At 35.6% G+C, this 20,530-nt stretch overlaps 1 protein-coding gene and 2 pseudogenes across 1 annotated transcript; 2 read left to right on the top strand and 1 right to left on the bottom strand.

Annotated features, from left to right (window-relative positions):
• The first annotated feature begins 3,565 nt into the window (after positions 1–3,565).
• LOC148792205 (protein NEN4 pseudogene) lies at positions 3,566–4,253 on the top strand (annotated as a pseudogene).
• A 6,309-nt stretch (positions 4,254–10,562) lies between these two features.
• Positions 10,563–11,198, bottom strand: LOC148792204 (kunitz trypsin inhibitor 5 pseudogene; annotated as a pseudogene).
• A 3,141-nt stretch (positions 11,199–14,339) lies between these two features.
• Positions 14,340–18,863, top strand: LOC104607330 (purple acid phosphatase 3-like). Its single transcript, XM_088903747.1, has 6 exons — positions 14,340–14,496; positions 14,578–14,685; positions 14,792–14,925; positions 15,029–15,157; positions 18,499–18,581; positions 18,638–18,863. Exons 1-6 carry the CDS (start codon positions 14,340–14,342, stop codon positions 18,861–18,863), a joined length of 837 nt encoding a protein of 278 aa, XP_088759873.1.
• The last annotated feature ends 1,667 nt before the right edge of the window (positions 18,864–20,530 follow it).

The following is a 20,530-nucleotide window of genomic DNA, read 5'->3' as shown; positions in this document are numbered from 1 at the left end:
TCCAATTCAAGTAGTGCATCTCACACCATGAGAATCAGAGGTAATATTCTAAACTATATAGTTTATATTCTTGTTGATAGTGGGTCAACAAATAAGTTTTAGACACACATTTTGCTGAGAAGGAAAATTTACCTATTGTGGTTGGGAAACCTTTTGATGTGGAGGTAGCCAATGGAGAGAAACTCCTTGGGGCTAGGAGATGTCAACAAGTGCCCATGTAAGTCTCGGGGGGCAAATGATAATAATTGTACTACCCTTAATGGAGTATGATGTTGTTCTTGGGGCCCAATGGTTGAGAACCCTTAGGCCAATGATCTAGAATTTCTCAATTCTATGCCTACAATACACTATCTCTAAGGGGACTTATAAATTCAAAGATTTGGGACATAGAGAACCTAGATATTTGGAACGTGGACCAACCAGTAAAATGCTACAAATTCATTCTCAGTACAGTGCTCTTGGTGAAGGAAAAGGATGGGGAGTGGAGGATGTGTACCGAGTATAGAGCCTTTAACAGAGCCACAATAAAGGACAGATTTCCTGCTTCAATTGTTAATGAGTTGTTAGATGAACTCCATGGAGATAGCATCTTCTCAAAGATGGACCTCTAATCGGGGTACCATCAAATAACAATTAAGGAAGAAGATGAATATAAAACAATGTTTAAAATGCATGAAGCCCACTACAAACAATGTTTAAAATCCAGGCTCTTATGAATGAAATATTCAAAAAAAAAACATTTGAGAAAGTTCATTTTGGTATTCTTTGATAAATGATATTTTGATTTATAGAAACGCCATTGATGAGCATGTAGTTCTTTTGAGAGTGGTGTTGACAACCTTAAAGGAGCATCACTTGTTCGCAAAATGAAGCAGGTGCATGTTTGTGGTGGAAAGCATAGACTACTTATGTCATATAATCTCTAAAAGAGTTAATGTGGATTAAGATAAAATCAAAAGTATGTTAGCATGGTCCAAGCATAGAAATAAAAGTAGTTGCATGGATTTTTGGGCCTCGTAGGCTATTATAGGAAATTTATTAAGAGCTACAGCCCCATTGAAAATCCTCTTTCCCAATTGGTAAAGAAAAATGGTTAGGGTTGGAATGACTAGGATAAACAAACCTTTCATACCCTCAAGAAGATGATGACTTGTGCACCCATTTTGGGCATGCTTGACTTTAATAACCCCTTCACCATTGAATGTGATGCAATTGGATAGGGTATGGGTGCAATATTATCTCAAGGAGGTCAGCCAATAGCCTACTACAAAAAAGCCTTAGCCCCGTTTGTTTTTCCGTAAGTTACTTACCCGGGTAAATGCAGTTACCTGGGTAAGTTTTTCCTAGGAAACACTTACTCGGGTAAGTGCATTTACCCATGTTCTTTTATTTTTCATGTAAATAAGGTAATGACCATTTTAGTCATAAAATTCCATTATTAAAAAAGGCATTTTTGTCCCATTCAAGTGTTGGCAATTTTCCCCTAAGTGGAAAAGTTATTCACCCACCTAGGAGGTGATACCCAGGAAAATTAAGTTTCCTTGTTCCTCACATAAATCTGAAAAAAGAACAAGGGATTCTTGGTCAATGGGAACCAAAATCCCATTGACCAACTTCCCCCCCCCCTCAAAATCTGAAAAAAAGAACGCCCCTTAAAGTAATTTGTACCTTTTTACTTATAATAAGGAATTATTAGTGGTGGTATTAGCAGTTCAAAAGTGGAGACCGTATATCATGGGCAATAAATTCACTATACTCATATTACAAGAGTTTGGGCCATCTATTGGAGTAGAAATTGTACACAAACCCATTAGAGAATGGTTAGTAAACTTCTTGGGTATGAGTTTGAACTCAAGTACAAGAAATGAAAAGATGACACAATTGTTGATGATCCCTCTAGAAGGGTTGAAGGGGAACAACATGTCATTTCCAGATCCATACTGAGTTAGATAAATGAACTTAGATAGATAAATAGATCATTAAGGCCATATAGGAGGAACATGGGCCAAAATCCAAGTACGAGTTTAAACAAGGTCTTCTATAGAGAAAAAGGGCGTGTCATCATCAGTTCAATGCCCCTATTCGAACTCAAACTGTTTGAAGAAAACCATGTATCTCCAAAGAGATGATACTTTGGATACCAAACACTATACATAGGCTAAGGAGGGTTTGCTATTGGAGTGTCTATAGAAAAGAGGTCAAACAATGGATCCAAGAATGTGGCACGCCCTAGAGTAATAAGACTGAAATTTTGCCAACTCTAGGTCTACTACAGCCTTTACAAATCCTTGAGAATGTGTGGACTAAAATATCAATGAATTTTATTGAAGGATTAATGACATTCAATAGGAAATTGGTTATTCTGGTAATGGTGGACCGCTTAACATAGTATGGCCATTTTCTAGCTATGGGCCACCCCTACATGGCCTAAGATGTGGCATAAGTATTCTTGGAGGGAATTTGCAAAGTTGTAAGCCTAGACAAACCTAAAGATGGGCTGCCATTTGTAGCTTGGAGAGAGGAGTGCTTGACTCCTTTTTCTCTTAGTCCAAATGAATTTAGAATCTCTTGGTCGAGTTCCTCATATATAGTTGGAGAAATGGAATCATTATATTTAAAATAAAATTAATTTTCCAAAGTTTATAGAGGACCCATTTCCTCTTAAATTAAATGGGTGGTGACTCTTTGTTTTGAGCCAATCATGAGCTTCTTGTAGCTCACAAGCGCTTTAGGTCTTTTCGGTTCAAGGTGGAAGTTCACTTATGTTTCCTCCTGATCTTGAGGTATGTCAAAGACCCATAAGATTTAAATCTTGATCCATAGACCCTAATTGGTGTATAGATCCATGCAAAGATCAAGATGGCAATTCAATCAAGTTAGCAAGATTGGATTTGAATTTTTCAAGTCATAATCAAATATTTGAGAATAAAACAAGATTTCAATCTATCTCTCAATTGAAGAAAAGCTATCATGTTGATTTGTCTCCAAAATAGTCTCTTAGAAGATTGTACCTTGTAACATATTCTTACTATTCTTTATTGGATTCTGTATAGCTATGTAATCAAGAGAAATATATAAATATATTATTTTTCTTTCTTTTCTCTCTCTGACAAAGACATTTTTTTTTTCGAAAAGTACATCCAAGCATCCATTAATAAAGAAGGAAGGTCATGTACAATAAGATCAAGAAGAAATTATGGTTCATATGACCAAGTACAAATGCCTTGAATGGAGCAAGATAGCTTTTCTAAATCGTGATTAAGAAACCATGTTAAAGTTCCTACTAGCGTGCCCAAAGTTGTAGATTGAGAAGAAAAGGGTTAAACTCATGCAGTCAGTAATGATGTTGGCTATGCATGCACCAAAAGGAGTCTAACAAGGGATAAACAATCACTTTCTATAAAGATACTATGGAGTTCTTTGGTAAAACTGCTCTGCCATAAAAAACATGAATGCAGTAGGGTTTATTTTCAATTTACATGGTAAAACTGTTAAACAGAGGTTTCTAGAGAAGCTTAAAGTTGTGTGAGAGAGAGAGAGATGATTGGGTTGAAGGAAATGCCACATGGTGGCCATCCATTACAAAACAATCCACCCCACCAAGATATTAAAATCCAATCAAATTGAACCTTTTAAGAAAAAAAGGATCTCAACAAAGATTGTGTTCTTTGACTTAGAAACAATAGTACCCGATAGAGCTCGACAATGGTTTTGGGTGCTAGAGTTTGGAGTAATTGTAGTCTGCCCATAGAAGCTCATTAAATTGGAAAGCTATTGTACTCTCATAAGACCTAGAGACCTCTTTGCGGATCCACTGAGGTTAGAGCAAAGCGATGGGATTACTTGCCAATCGGTGGTGGCTGCACCTACGTTTGAGGATGTTGCTGATAAGATATTTGGCATCTTGAATGGTAGAATATGGGTAGGGTATAACATTCATAGATTCGACTATGCTCGTATCAAGGAGGCTTTCATAGGCATTGGACGCTTTGCTTCTGTGCCCGTTGGTATGATGTATTCTTTAAGAGTCTTGACTCAAAAATTCGGCTTGAAAGTTGGTAACATGAAATCGGTATCAAACATGAGAAAATGGTTAATGATGATGGGACTAAAAACCAATTGAAAGCTGCATTGTGATCCTATTTATTAAATTCTAGATGCGGTAACTACCTTACAGGAGCCTCAAACATGTCCGGATGAACTTGGAAATCCTCAAACACTATGCAATTGTTTTGTTTTTGCTAAAGATATGAACAACTTTACTTCCTGTTTTTTTTTTGTCTATTTTCAATTATTTTGTATAGTAACTTAGAACAAGATAACTCTATTAATCTTAATATCACCCACCTAGTTCTATGGTGGTTCTAGATTGTGTCTGCGATGGAGAAAGATGGGTTTCTAGTGAAGATAGAAGAAAGAAAAGGTGGGTCGAATAAGCATTAAATTGTGAGGTGTGAGCTTCTTCAATGTTGAATATCAAATGCAAAATCAGATGATAATCTTTTTTGAAGCTAGGGAATGCTAACGGAGGGGGATCTTTGTCTAATGACCAAAGTTTAGGGGGTCTTTGTTACAAAAAAAAAAGTATCAGAGGATCATTTTCACTAACCCCATAGTTAGGGAGGTCCCTATAATTTACCCAATATATTATTGTTTCACCCATTATCACCAACTTGCCACGCCACCTTACATCACTACAGAGACTGCATATGCATCTTGGACTTTTAACATGATGGACCAAATGGATGATGCAGAAAGAGAATCTTTAGTAGTCTAGTAAGTATGGCCTCTTTTGATATATTTGGTATGTTAATGGAGGACCAAAGAGTGGGATTTTCTTTTACAAAGTTCTAACTCAATTTCATAATAACAACTCTCTTTTATCAAATTCATTTCTCGAAAACCCAAGCCACTTTCTTCAAGGGGTTTTAAAAACTGATTGTAACCCTTAAGTATAAATATGTTTTTTTATAAGAAGAGAAATAGTTATACAAGCCTGTGAGTAGCTCTTCCCCAAAGATCCCACTTACAAATGCACTGAAGAAGAGGAGGGTAGGAGGGGGAAAGAAATATTGGGGAGTTGATGTCGAAGGCTCTGCGAGCAATCCAACAAATCCTTTAGGTATAAATGTAAGTTGCTCCCATTTCTAACAAATTCTTTAGGTGGTTGCATTCTTCGATTATGGATCTGAGTCTCCACAGTGTCTTGATCTTTTTCTTAAGGCAAGATATGACTAAGAGAATCCCCTTCAATGCAGATCGCTTGACTCTTGTAATTTTGCACCATGTTGTGGGTTTCCCATGACGTCCAAGCTTCCGCCATGTTGATGGTGGTTGATCCTATTGGATATACCTTCACATCCAAAACTTCTCCCATATGATTCCTGGCTATACAACCAATAGCACACGACCAATCCTCTCTATAAGACACGCCAAAATTTATTTTTATGGTATCCTCTCTTGGTCTTTTTCACAAGATTGGTTTCCAACTCTTGTTGTAGTTTTGGCATGAAGAAGTGGTTTTAATTATCTTTAGTTTTGCTATCAAGGAGCGAGCTTGCTTCAAGATCAAAGGACTAAGCCCTTTGTTATTAAATATAATATTGGTTCTATTCTTCCACAAAAACCAAAGGATAATAGTTAAATTTTCCCTTTCTCCACCATTAAGATGATTAATGTAGTGGGTGGAGGGGGCACATCTTAAAAACCTGATCCACATTTTATTCATCTCCACAAGAACTACACCTGTCTTTGATTGGGATGCTCTCTTTTTCAGAAGATCCTTCATTGGGAGCTTATTATTTAATAATAAGTATAAGAATGTTTTGATTTTGGGGGGGACATTCATTCTCCACACCTTTTTTGTACCTTATCTAGTCCCAACTTGCCCTCTGTCCATCACACAAGCCTCCTTATAAGCCAATTTTAAAGAGAATGAACCTTTTAGGTACAAACTCCAAATAATTTTGTCATCTTTTGGATTTGAAGGGAGGAATATTGTTTTTATTTTATTCCAAGCATGACAGGGACTAAATTGCAGATTTTAACTTTCATTCCTTACCATTCTTTCTTGATCAATACAATCCCAAACTTTTAACTCCTCATTGGGGGATTGCTTTTCCAATTCCTTTATGGTGGCCCCCTCCACCCACTTGTCTTTCCAAAAGTTAATTGATTTGCCATTTCCAACAGTCCATCTTATTCCTCTAGTAAGACGGTCTTTGGATTGGAGGATTCCCCTCCATGCCCAAGAGATCCCCTTCTTTCTTTTACATTCCAAAAGTTCTCCTTCCCTAGATATTTGTGCCTAACCACTTTGAACCACAAATTTTCTTTATCAATAGTGATTTTCCATCCTAGTTTGGCAAGGTTTGCATTGTTAACCCATTGAAGATTTTTTAATCCCAAACCTCCCCAAGGTTTAGGCATGCACACTTTATTTTAACTCATTAGAATGATCGGGCATTTTCCATTGTTATTCACCTAAAGGGAGTTCCTTTGGCTTTTGTTTATCTCCTCCACATTCACCGCCAGAATTATGAATGATCTCAATAAAAACTGAGGCATTGAGCTGATAGTGGAGTTTAGTAATGTGGTTCTTCCCACCAGGGATAAATTTTTCTTTTCCCATCTGGAAAGTTTATTATTTTTCCTCTCCTTCAAGAGATCGAAAGTTTTCTTTGTGACCCTCCCTGTAATCAAAGGGGCTCCAAGATAAGACTCTATTTTAGAGTTCAAGGGGATTTTTATCCCTTTGGAAAGCATTCTTTGGAATCTATTTGGGATATTTTTTAGAAATAAAATCATCGATTTGTCAAAATTTGCGCATTAACCCAATTCCAATGCGAACTATGGTTGAGAATCTCTTTAACTTGATAATAGGATAGGATAATAGTTTTTGCAAAAATAAGACAATCATCAGCAAATTGGAGAATGGAGATACAAGGGCCACCCCTAGAAATCCTACAACCCATCGGGCTTTTGGGCTTTGAGACTTCAATTTCATTTTTTTTTAAGAGCCTCTACATAAAGTACAAAAATGTAGGGGGGACAGAGGACCCCCTATCTAATACCCTTGTTTGGAGTTAACCTTCTTGATGGCAATCCATTGATGAGAATCTTGTACTATACTGATTTTATATGGGCCATAGTCTAGTTTATCCCCATTTCTTGTGAACCCCCTCTATGAAATCCCATTCAAGCCTATCATAGGATTTTTCCATGTCAATCTTGCATGCCATGATTCCCCCTTCTATTTCTTCTTTCTCATTGAATGGCACATTTTGTGGGCAATGAGAATATTGTTTATTATTTGCCTGTTAAGGATGAATGCACTTTGGAAAGGGGAGACAATATCATCAAGGTAAGGTTTTACATAATTTACCAAGATCTTCGAAATAATCTTATAGATTATATTACATAAACTTATGAGCCTATAATTGTAAGTTGAATCAAAGTTCTTTGTTTTGGGAATCAACAGTATAAAGGTCTCATTGAAAATTAAATTGATTTTCCCCGAGTGAAAAATGCTTTTTATAGCCTCACATATTGAGTTCCCTATGATATGCCAAATTTAAAAAAAAAATGTGTGTTTAAACCATCCAGGCCCAGAGCTTTGAGGTCTTTAATTGATTTGAGAGCATCATAGATTTCAGCATTCAATACATCTCTTACAATTTGGTTATTTTGCTCTTTTGTGATGCTTTTGCGAGTGTCCTCAATTGCCCTATCAATTCCCCTAGGGCCATCCAAATTAAATCTTTCCTTACATTTTTCATGAAGGAAGTTTACAATTTTAGTCAAGTCATTTATCAAGTTTCCATTGTCATTTTTGATTCTGAAGATTATACTTTTACTCTTAATAGTCACCATAGTATGAAAGAAAGAAGTATTTTTTATCTCCAAAGTTTAGCCAATCAATTTTGGCTTTCTATGTCCAAAAAGTTTTTTCTTTCTTCAAAATGTTTTCTAATTGAATTTGGAGAACTCTTTCCAACATAATGAGAGGACGATTATTTGGATTTCCAATAATTATTCCCTTGGTTTCTTCAATTCGTTTTAAGATGTTTTCCTTTTTTCTGAAAATGTTCCCAAATGATCTTTATTCCGCTTTTTCAATTTGTAGACCAAGGGGGCGTTTTTTTTTTCAGATTTTGAGAGGGGGGAAAGTTGGTCAATGGGATTTTGGTTCCCATTTGACCAAGAATCCCATGTTCTTTTTTCAGATTTATGTGGGGACCAAGGAAAGTTTATTTTCCCGGGTATCATTTACCTGGGTAATTGATACACATCTCCTAGGTGGGTAAATAACTTTCCCACCTAAGGGAAAGTTGCCAACACTTGAATGAGACAAAAATGCCCATTTTAATACTGGCATTTTATGGCTAAAATGGCCATTGTCTTATTTACATGAGAAATAAAAAACATGGGTAAATGCACTTACCCGAGTAAGTGTTTCCCAAGAAAAACTTACCCAGGTAGTAGCATTTACCTGTGTAATTAGCTTACCGAATGGTGAACGGCCCAAGTGATTTCTTTTTTTTTTTTATGAATTTCATCATTCTTGATCCTTGAGTGTTAATGTTCCATGCGTTATTTACAACATTTTCCAGCCTTGGGTCTTGGCACCACATACATGGCTTCAAAGCAAAATGGTCTAGGATCGGGGTGACCATTTCAGCATGGCCCGGCCCAGAAATTCTGGGCTTGGGCCTGGGTTTTGTGTTCAGGCCCAGCCTCGGCCTGGGCCCACATCAGGCCCGTAAATTTTAGGGTCGGGCATGGGCTTAATATTTCAAGCCCATCCCGGGCCCGAGCTGACCTGCATATATTTAAACTTATACATTTTGTGTATAATGTATACATATGTATACATGTTATTTTACATTAGATTATATATTTTATATGTAAATATTATAATATAACATGTATAATTTATATTATATGTAATATAATATTATATAATGTATAAAATAAGTTTATATGCATGTTATGTCATTTAATATAAAATATTATAGATAAATAATGTTTTATATATGAAAGATATTGGCCCAAAATCAAGCCTAACCTGGACCGGGCCCATGTAGACCTGGGCTAGGGCTTATGTTTTAGGATTGGAACTCTAGGCCAAACCGGGCCCGGGCCTAAGCTATAGCCCTTACCATAAGTGCAAAGCCCATCCCCGGCTCGGCCCAGCCGATGATCACCCCTAGTCTATGACCAAAATTGATTGGTCTGGAAGTATCCAGGAGAAGCGGAGAATGGGAGATTAGTCAGAGTTTCTTCTTGAAATTCCCTTCTCCAAGTGTTGTTTATAAGAATGTAGTCATGGCGCTCCCAGGTAGACCCATTTTTTCCATGTAAATTGGGGACCAAGCATGTTCATTTCAAGTAAACTGTAGTCATTGATCATGCTGTTAAAATCTCAAGTTTGGTATGGACATACAGGTCTCCCACCACGTTTGTTTTCACTTGCACGAATGGAGTTTTAGTCCCCAATAAGGATCCATACATTATCTCTATTTTCTGCAATAAATCTAAACCAATCCATGATTTGTTGCTCTGGTTTAGAGGGAGGGGCATACGAATTAAATGGTATAGAACCATGACTTGCTATTGGTTTTATTCGTGATGTGGGTATGTACAAATCTCTCATTTTACCATGGTTTTCAAAATCGGATTGGACCTAACGGTAAGACCAAAAAATCCAGGAATCGGTCCGTTTTACCCTATAACTGTTATTTCGCCAAAAATCGTTGATTTGGTCAGCAAACCATTGACCCAGGCGATCAAACTGTTCAAACTGTTCAAATCATTTGAACCGTCCAACAATTTTGGCCATTTTTATTTTTTTAATTTTTTGTTAAAATAAGCCATCCGTTTCATTTGAACAATCGGATCGTTCGACCCGAGAACCAAACCCTTAACTGGTTCATTATCCGGTTCAGTTTTAAAAACCTTGCATTTAACAAAATAATGTCGATTAAGAACGCTTTCCATCTGAGGACCTGTGTTGTCCTTGTAACGCTTTCTTCATTTTATTGTTCATCCAAGAGGTCATCGTTTCGCAGGTTGTCAAAGTCTTCCTCTCCGACTTGGCCATCCCAGTCACCCATGCCTTCGTTCCCATTGATTTCTCCTTTTTCATTGATTGGTTCACCGAATTCATCACTGTCGTGTTGCTTCAATTCCTTGTGGTTTGTCTTTAAGAAAGGCAAGCCTTACTTTGAGCTGTGTGTTCATGATATTTCTGGACCCATTATTGCTGCTTTGATTTTGTGGGTACTTTGGGAAAAGCAGCAGAAAGGATTATGGGGATGTTTGGAACTGTGGCTGTTTTTCAGAATCACGTTGGATTTATATAAAAGTTTAAACAAATGTCCTTATATTTCATTGTTTGGTTCAAGAGTTTATTGAAAAATTGGACATGCCTCGTAAATCGGGACCCTGCTGATGCGTTTTATGGATGGTGAACCGTTGCCCCCAACAGTTAACTGAGTTGACAAATAGTGTATCCTACATGGCGCTTATGTATAGTCTGAATTGACACTAGTGGGAATGTTCTAGTGCTTCTCGGCCCTCTTGAACTTGATCTTCAATGGTTGAATCCAGAATGCAGAGCCAAGTGTCTGAATCCATCCTGGATAACAATGCCCAGTTCTCCGCATACTAGTCTGCAGAAATCGCAGGTAGTAGGGCATAAAACAAGCTTCTAATCGTCACCGTATCTCTCAATTGTGAACCAATTGCTTAGCGTTCCATGGCCTGGGTTTCCTACAGACCCACATGTGTATACAGAATACGTATTGGTTGATTCGTCCAAGACTCTGAGGCTCCACACGGTTGGTTGTAGGAGAATTGTCTAGATGGCAAACCTGATGCTGTGATCTGTGGACACACGGATGATCTCCTCCATGGGGTTCACCGGGCGAGAACGAGAGTGGGAGACTGCCGGACTCCTCGCCTTCATCTTGGATGACATCAAATGGACATGTGCCGTTCTGGGTGCTCTCAAAGTTCAGCCCACCAGCCATACCCGAGATGGCAGGCAAGATGTAGTACGTGGCTGTTGAATATAGCTGGCGACCCATTGTGTCAAGTACAGCTTCCGGTTCATCTTGGGCCATCACCGGCGACCATTTTGCGGCCAGAGCCAAGAGGAAGAGAGAAAGCAGCAGAAACAGCAAAGGAATCTTCATTGTTCACTCGGCATTTTCCATGTCTGATCACAGCTAAAAGAGGATGAATGGAATGATGCAAAGATTACATGGAGAAGGTTCTCATAAATATAGAGAAATATTGCAAACTTGTATTAGATAAGATGAATTAGAAGAAGTTTAACTTCTGCTTTTGAAAATAAGCTCCACTATATACATTTGAAAAGTCCTGCCAGAAATTATAAAACAACCATCCAATTAATCTGGACGATTTGATAAACACCGTTATATAATTTGGTATGATATTGGCGTGCATCATCTTATAGGGTATAAGATAATGTGTGTACATACATGAAAAACAATGATGAAAATCATCTTACCAAACAACATAGTATTGCTCACTCCCTACTTAGCAGAAACACTCCCAAACAAAAATAAGGCATTTTTTTTCCAAAAAAAGGGTCTTAGAAGCATGGGCGTTTTTTCTTGAAATCGATCCCAAAAACGCCCACGCTTCCAAACACCATGTATTGTAGCATGATTAACGTTGAAAATTTTTGCTCTAGGAAAGATGATAGAGACTTTTGATTTTGTAGGACACACACTCCTTTCTCCATGATTCAGAACAATCAACCCCAACAAAAGTCTCTAATAATAAGCGCATTCATGCGGTGAGAAAGAGATGTAGGCAATAAAGATGTAGTCATGATGAAATAAGTGGTTAAGGCTCCATTCGGAAGGAGTACGAGTGCAAAATCATGTATTTTGTATTATTTTATATATATTTGTATTTGTACTCCTTCCATACTGAGCCTAAGGAGAAAGTGTAGATTTTAATTTATTAACATTGATCTCCCCTGCATGAGAAAGAGGCAGGTAACTTTCCATCCCTGACTGCAACTTTTCAAAGATAAAATAGAAACCACCGCTATTATTATATTGAAATTAATGGATCTTAAGATGCTATTGTTACGTGGCTATTATTATATTGAAATTAATGGATCTTAAAATAGAAACCACCGCTATTGTTACGTTACGTGGCTCCATTTTATAGAGGTTTTGAGAAAAGTTATTTGAATGACAAAAATTGATCCAACTTGGGGTGTTCTACAGTGTAGATGAGAAATTGGGTGTGCTTGTGATGTGGATGTAAAGACATCATATCTCAATAGGGTGGTTGTTCTGAATCATGTACAAAGAAGTGTGGATTGAACCACACCATACCCCCATAGGCATTCTTCAATTGCGTGGTGCATTATCTACACCTTGTGTTTTGATTCCATGTATCCCATCCTATAACATGTGAGGTGATCTATGTTGTTAATTAGAAAAAAATAATATTTTATTTTTTAGCAAATTGATAAGAGTTTATGAAGTTATTAATATTCTAAACTTAAATACAATTTAAAAATTAATAAACATTATAAAAAGCAAAAAAATCATTAGGTTACCAAGAGCACTAATTTTATACAAAAATAATAATTAATAGAATATATACACATATTCAATTAAGAAATGTACATAACATTAAATATTATATAACAGGAAAAAAACAATATTTTATTTTTAGGATAATTTGCATGGAATCACTGATCACTCTTGGTAAGAAATTCCACAATAGTGTGGATCAATCCATGATAAAAACCCATGGACGAAAAATTAGGCTGTGGGTGTAGACCAATCCACATGCATTTCAAAACACAATATATCATGGTCAGACCAAGATACCAAACACCACCTTGGTCACTCTACATATAGACAACAAATGGGCAATTTCGTAATTGCCCACTCAATTGTTGATAACATGGGGGTGTGGAAAGTTGTGTTTTTATAGGGTAATCTGAGGCAAAATAAAAAATAAAAAATTAAACAAAAATGTAGGGAAGTAAGTGGTAGATCCCCTCTCGGCAACCATGGATCGGGGGTATGTGGAATTTACCTTATAAATTATGCCGGAAATAAAGGATTTCTTAATTGGGTTAATAAGTTGGGACGTTTCCTACACCACCAACCCTTTTTAAGCCAAGGAACAGGAAACATTGTAGATTAGCCACATATTGGAAATCTCAACTAACAATCTTATTTCTTTTAATATTGTAATATTGTCCATTAGAGAGGGCTCATCCTAGCTAGACACATGGCTGAGAGTTTTTACCCCAAATTTTCTCATGAGTTCTGATTGTAGGAAGGAAAATATGTGGTTAATTTGGGGAAAAACCAACTTCCCACACTAAAGATTTCCGGTGGTTCAGCCTTCTTCACCATACTACCTGATTAATATAACAAACTGATTACTGAATTTATGATATTTTATTTCTGTTCCTTAAAAATAAGCTGTTTCATATGTGAAATCCTGTGGGCGTGGAACTCAGAAGTAGGTGGCCTTCGTCCATCCATTGGAATTATTTATTCCCATCCCTGTCACCTTAGAAGTTTTTAATGTACATTTTATGGATGTTATCCTGTTCTGAGTTGGTGTTAAATGTATAATATGTTGATTTCAACTCAGTAGACTTATCTAAGGACCACCATTGAAACGCTTCTCTCTATATAGAACTGCATTTCATCTCATCTCTTGTTTGCTTTCTTTCATCCCTCATCAGAGTCATGTCTGGTTTCTCCTACAAATCCATGGCTTTATTCCTTACCTTGATGATTATTTTGGGCTTATGTTTAATATCTACACTTGCCGAGCTCCAGCGTCTTGAACACTCACCAAACGCAGATGGGTCACTTAGCTTTTTGGTCGTAGGAGATTGGGGCAGAAAAGGGGCTCATAATCAATCTGAAGTTGCTCACCAGGTCATTGAATTTTAATTTCTTTCTCTATTTCAATTTGTTGAACGTAAATATTTGGATGATTTATTGCTTTCTTTTCTTCTTCTAGAGTTCTTTTTGGGTACTTCTACGTTATTTTGAAGGACTTGTCTACTAAGTAAGAATTCATTTCCCTGTTATATATATGCTTTTCAATATCTGTTCATATCCTAAACAATTTAGTAACATATTTCCACTGAGAAAAGAGGATGATCGACTCCCTTTGCATTCATTTCTATTTTCTTTGTTTCTATCTTCCTTACTTTCTTATATGTGAAGTTATGGTTCCGTTTAGTCCTTCCTAGATGGTTATTACCAAGTATTAATTTCATGTGCTACGACATAACTTCTATTTATTGGCTATTGATGGGAAGGGTTGGATCAAAGCTCAACATAAATTTTGTTATCTCAACTGGGGATAATTTTTACGAAGAAGGGCTGAAGGGTGTTGAAGATACAGCTTTTGAAGAGTCATTTACCAAGATATACACTGATAAAAGCTTACAGAAACAATGGTACAGTGGTGAGTTTAAATTGTAATAGGTTAAGAACATTATCTTTTGAAAAGGTTTATTGTTTATAAGAACAGAAATTCTTTATGCAGTTTTGGGGAACCATGACTACATGGGCGATGCGGAGGCAGAACTGAGCTCAAACCTTACACTCAAAGATACCAGATGGCTGTGCTTGAGATCTTACATTGTTAATGCTAGTGAGATAACTCTCCTGTGTAGAGCTTTTTCTGTAATTCCTCTCTTTGATAAAAATCTAAGAAGCCAACTGAGGTTATTATTTTTTTTTTCTTTCCTATTCGACAGAAATTGCAGAGTTTTTCTTCATCGACACAACCCCTTTTGCTGATGAATATTTTACTATCGACCCATCAGAAGATCAGGTCTTTGATTGGAGAGGTGTTCTCCCTAGAAAAAACTATACTTCAAACCTTCTTAAGGTACATAAATAATTGTGTATGGGGCCCATTTCCATGACAGAGGAAAACCAGTCAGGTAAAGAATTGATTATGTATCATTCAATGGGTTTTAATTTGTGGATAGGATGTAGAGTCAGCTTTGAGAGCTTCAGCCGCAAAGTGGAAGATCGTCATTGGTCACCACCCTATTAGAAGCTTCGGGACTCATGGCGACACCCAAGAGCTTGTAGAGCAGCTTCTTCCCATTCTTCAGGTATGTAAAATCTCAGAGGAGGTAGAAAGAATGCATTAATAGATTATTATCTCTGAGAATTACATCATAAGAATAAACTAAGAAGAATAAAAAACAATTCAAATCAAACTCTGTCTTAATTTATCGCAAGCACTTCATCTCAATCTTATCATAACTTGACCACTTTATTTTAATGGATCTTATTCCCTAACATGTAAAATCTCATAGAAGGTAGAAAGAATTCATTGATTATCAAATTTGAGAATTACATCGATTTCTTTTTTTTGTACATAAATTACTCCGATTGAGAAAGATAGAATCAATTCAAATCAAACTCTATGGGAATCAAATATCTTAATGTGTTTGATCAAGGGAGTGTTCTATAGTGTGATTGAGAAATTGGGTGGTGTGGTCTCAACCACACCAAACCATAGCAGAATAGGCATTCTTTACTGTGGTCAAAATTTGGTAATCTGAACCACACGACACTTATATAGGTGTTCTGCAAGATGTTGTGTGGTTCAGGTCGCACCCTGTATTTTGTTTCGGTGTATTTCACATACACAATGTAAAGTGATCTACACTGCCAATCAATTAAAAGTAATATTTGTCTGTGTTTTTAAGCAAAGTGCAAATCAATAGTATGAATTAATTTAACATGTGATAAAAAAATATAAACAAATTTAAAATTAATATTGATTAAAAAAATAAAACATTAATAAGAATAAAATTAATAAAATAAAAATACTAATAATAAATTAAAAAAGAGGAGGGTTTTAGCAAAAATAGCGGGGCAAGGCGCCTACAGCATCTTGGGACGCATAGATTTCAAAAAGTTACCCAAAAGAAAAAAAAAATCACCACAATCAGACATCAGAGTGCAAAATTATGGCCTCACAAAGTTTGCATACACAGTTAGTGTGCAACCTATGACCTGATCATCATGTCAAATGGCTCAACGGTCCAATCGTCTAGGTTGGACAGTTTTAACCAAGTTAACAGTTTCCAACCGTCCACCGGATCGAATGGGTCAATGGTCCAACCGTCTGGGTCAAATGGTTTTTGACTAAGTCAACGGTTTTCAACTATCCACTAGGTTTTACTAAAATCGGATCAGGAATCTTGACCGAGTGATGGTTCAAATGGTTCAATCGACATGGTCAACAACAAATTGAAAACACTTCATAAGAGAACTAATAAAATATAATTGATTAATTATAATTTAAAATATTAAAAATGAGTCTACGAAGCACCATAACCAGTGTTGGGGTTATAGTACCCCGCGGCATGGTTGAGGCTACGAGAAAAACCTATGGCCGATATCTGAGATCAAATCAGCCCTTCACAATGTCCCACAGCACATCCCCGCCATGCATTGGAAACACTACTCTGTTTGAAGAATGCAAACACTACTTCAATGCATATATATACCCTGCAGATTCAATTTTGCAGGCATTTTTACGTTATGCAAGAGTGAACCAGCTAATATACCAACGAACCACCCCTCATCAGTTGGTACAACTTTGTACGTAGGCATTTGATAATAATGCATTTGTGTATTAAAAATAACAAAAATTATAAATTTCAATACATGTTTACACTCAAAGTTGATCAATTTTGAAAATGTTTGTTTCTAATCTTGGAATTTGTATTTATTCCTATCAAAACTAAAACTAAAAATTATTTGGCAAGAGTTCAAATTTATTTTTGCAAAATTAAACCAACTTTACATTTTTATGAACCAAACATAGGCAAATAGATCAAGAACAAACATAGGCAAGGCCAATGGACTTTTTCTAGCCGAAAAGATGATAAATGGGCCTCAGCGGGCCAAATAGAGAAGCACAATACCCCATGTATTTACCATAGAATTCATTACAAATATACGCTTGTTATTGGGGTTGAAGCTGCAGTACAGAGAGACTAACAAGCAAACTGTAAAATCTGTAGTATTATTACAAATATGTAGAGTGCAAAACCTTGTGTTTTATATTATTTTGTATCTATATATATTTATACTATTTCCAAATTGAGCCTTAAGTTGAAAGCTGCAGACAAATCAAAGTTTCAACCTTCTGACAGAGAAGGTAGAAAGAATGCATTAACTTGATAATTATATAAATCGAGAAGGATTAAATCAACTCAAGTCAGAATCTATACCAATCAATCCTAATCCAACTCATCTCAATCTTATAATAATTCAACCACTTTATTATTATCTTATTCCCTAATAAGGCAATCAAGAGAACGAGACAGAGAGAGAATTAAAATAATTAATTAGTACCATAGCTATATATAATAAATTTTCTTAGTTAATCACATTATCAGTACACAGGCCAACAATGTTGATATGTACATGAATGGGCACGACCATTGCCTGATGCGCATCAGTAGCCCAGTAAGGTAAACTTGTTTATAACTGTTGAGTTAATTAATATGTGCCAAGGTCAATTTTACAAAGTGAAATTGGGGTGTGGAATGCAGTCCAATCCAATTTTTGACTAGTGGGGCTGGTTCAGAAGCGTGGATTTGTGATGCTGTCTTGAACAGAGATGGAGTGAAATTCCACTACCCCGGCCAAGGTTTCATCTCTGTGGAGATGACTCAGACTCATGCCAAGGTCGTGTTCTATGATGTCTTCGGCAAAGTTTTGCACAGTTGGAGTGCATCCAAGAAGGTCTGTTCAGTCATGGGCTTCAACCTATAATAATTAAATTCACCTCAACTCTGCCTTAATTACAATTCATTAATTGAGGTCTGAATCGTCTCTGATAAAACTTTGCTTTATAGTTTGGTATGCATTTCATCGCAATACTGATATCGAAAACAGCAAGAAAACTTTAAACTTTGCCTCATTAAAATAGCAAGAAAAAGACAAATTATTTTTTTTGCATGACATTAATTAATCAAAATGAGTTCTACTATACTAATCACAAATATATAATTCAATGGGGTTAAAATTCTTAATCATTATCAACGTAAAAATTGTGGAATTATTTGTTAGTGATATTGGTTATATCAAATATAAGTGACCTATTATATAAAACTAATCAATCATGAATTATATTTAATATTAAAATGAGTGAGAAGGGATGGCAACCAGGTGGATTTAGGGATGGCAAACCCTATACGCACATGAAAAATAAAAAATTCAAAACCCTATCAAAGGGAGTTATGTCGCTTTTTGTGTTAACAATTGATTTGGTTTCACTTTATCCGGTTTGTTTTCTTGAATGATGGAACCCTAATTCATTTTTAGTACTTTTATAATTTATAATTAATGATAAAAACATAGAAATTAAGATCAGATTGGCGATTTATTTAGTTTTTTTTTTTTTGAATTAATTGTTCATTTTTGTCAGGAGAGGGGCTCCAACTGCATCTATTCTGTCTGCTTTGTATTTTTCTGTTATTACCTTAGGAGAGCGATGGGAAAATGTAACAGGTTAGGTTTTGTTTTTTGTTTTGTATTTCTTTCTTTCCTGCGATATATATGTTCAGATATGATGTGCTGAAACCTTTCCACCAGGAACGAGATTCTTCTCAACTTCCCTCCTCGCAGAGTCTCGAAACATCCCCAGTTCATCATCTCTTCTCGCCCTCTAATCTCCTCTCGCCCTCGTCGTCTTCCTTCTACTTCACCTTTGTAAGTTCTTATCCATATATTCCCATTGAAGAAACCAGTCATGGAATTTTACGAGAAGAAAAGACAACTGATGCCTATTGATCTGCTTCATTCATGCTATTTTGTGAAGACAAACTCTTTCTACTTTTCCTTTATTTATACCTTTGTAAATTCTGTAATGCTTATTTATGCTTTCGTAAGTCCAAAATTTCGTCCACTCTATTCACCTATCTCACGTGCAAATGCCTATAATGAAAAACCCTTTTGGTTTTTCATTTGTATGCTAAAACTAGAAATAAGAGGTCAACCCTTTTTTTGTGGGGTTCAAATGAACAGAGTGGGTGCTTCTTCTTCACCCTCTATTTGTGATCGGAAATTTTTTTTCATCTCAAATTAATGGCTGTGATGAACTAGGTAGAACTCCAGACTTGTATATTCAAGGGTTCAGCGTGAGAAAGAAAAACCAAAAAACTAAATTGAATTGAAAATTCGGTTAACCAAACTGGTTAGTTCAGTTTCAGTTTGATATTTTGAAAAAATCAAAGGTACTGGTTTGATTTCAGTTAACCAATATAGAAAACCGACGGTTAATTGAACAATGAACAGACCGGTATACATATATCTTATATTATATATATATATGTATATTATATATATTTTTATATTTTTTATATATTATAAAATAATAAATGTATTATATATATATATATTTATAATATATAACATATTATTTATTATTTAAAATATAATATTATATATTTATATATTTTTTATAATATATATTGTAAAAACAAAATAAAATGACAAACAGACAAACCGAACCACCAATTAATCAAACTGGTCAACTTGCTAATCGATCGGCTTCTATTCAGTTTTGATTACCAGCTTTCCATAAACCAGTAGTACCAATTTGGTCTCAAAAATAGGCCCATGGTTCAGTTAACCGAATCGTAAACACCCTTAATCAAGACCAATCTTTATATTATCTCATTTACAAGGTACAAAGTTGTGGAATGAAAAAACCAGCATAATGGGATGACTTTTAACCATATTATTATATATCTTTGAAAACTAGTTTTCTGATATAATGTATAACATCAATATATCTATACATCTATATTATTTATATAAAGCTGATATTCTCCTTAGTTTTGGTGCAGGTCATAAAAGCTAAATCAAGAATATCGTATAGGTTAACCTATATTTCTACCCTTTCATCTCATCTTTACTCGTGCCTATCACATGCCAATGAAATAGTAAATATAATCAGTGTGCATTTCCCACCATCTCAAAGAGACATGAGATGATGGAAATTCAAAAACGATTGTTTTATGTTTTTCTTTTTTTAAAGTTTAAAACATATGGGGAGGGCACTTTGGTAATTATAGCTCAACTAAAAAGGTTGAAATGAAAATGGTAATAGAGAAAATAGAGCTCTCTTTATCTCATGGGGTTTTAGAAGAGTTCAATGCACCAAGGAGACCAAAAAGAACCTTCACCAATCTCTCTTCAAGTCTTCATTCTTGGTCAGATCAAGTGGGATTTTTCTCTTAAAATTGTACACTTTTGGTTGGTTAGATATCTAGCATCCTAATTTTGTCATTTCTTTTCTATTTTTGATTTTTGCTACAAGAAAAATACTATCTAGCCTATTTTTATCTCTCAATTCTCTCTTTTAATTTTTTGTTTTTTATAGATTAAACTAATTAATTTATTTTCCTTCTTCTAAACTCCTTGGTAACCAAAAATCTAGTATCAATTAATGGATG

Source organism: Nelumbo nucifera, chromosome 4 (assembly GCF_055504915.1).
Source record: "Nelumbo nucifera cultivar China Antique chromosome 4, China Antique-T2T, whole genome shotgun sequence".
In the NCBI taxonomy this organism is placed as follows: domain Eukaryota; kingdom Viridiplantae; phylum Streptophyta; class Magnoliopsida; order Proteales; family Nelumbonaceae; genus Nelumbo; species Nelumbo nucifera.
The sequence above is the reverse complement of the archived record's forward strand: the minus strand, read 5'-3'. Positions and strand labels throughout refer to the sequence as shown.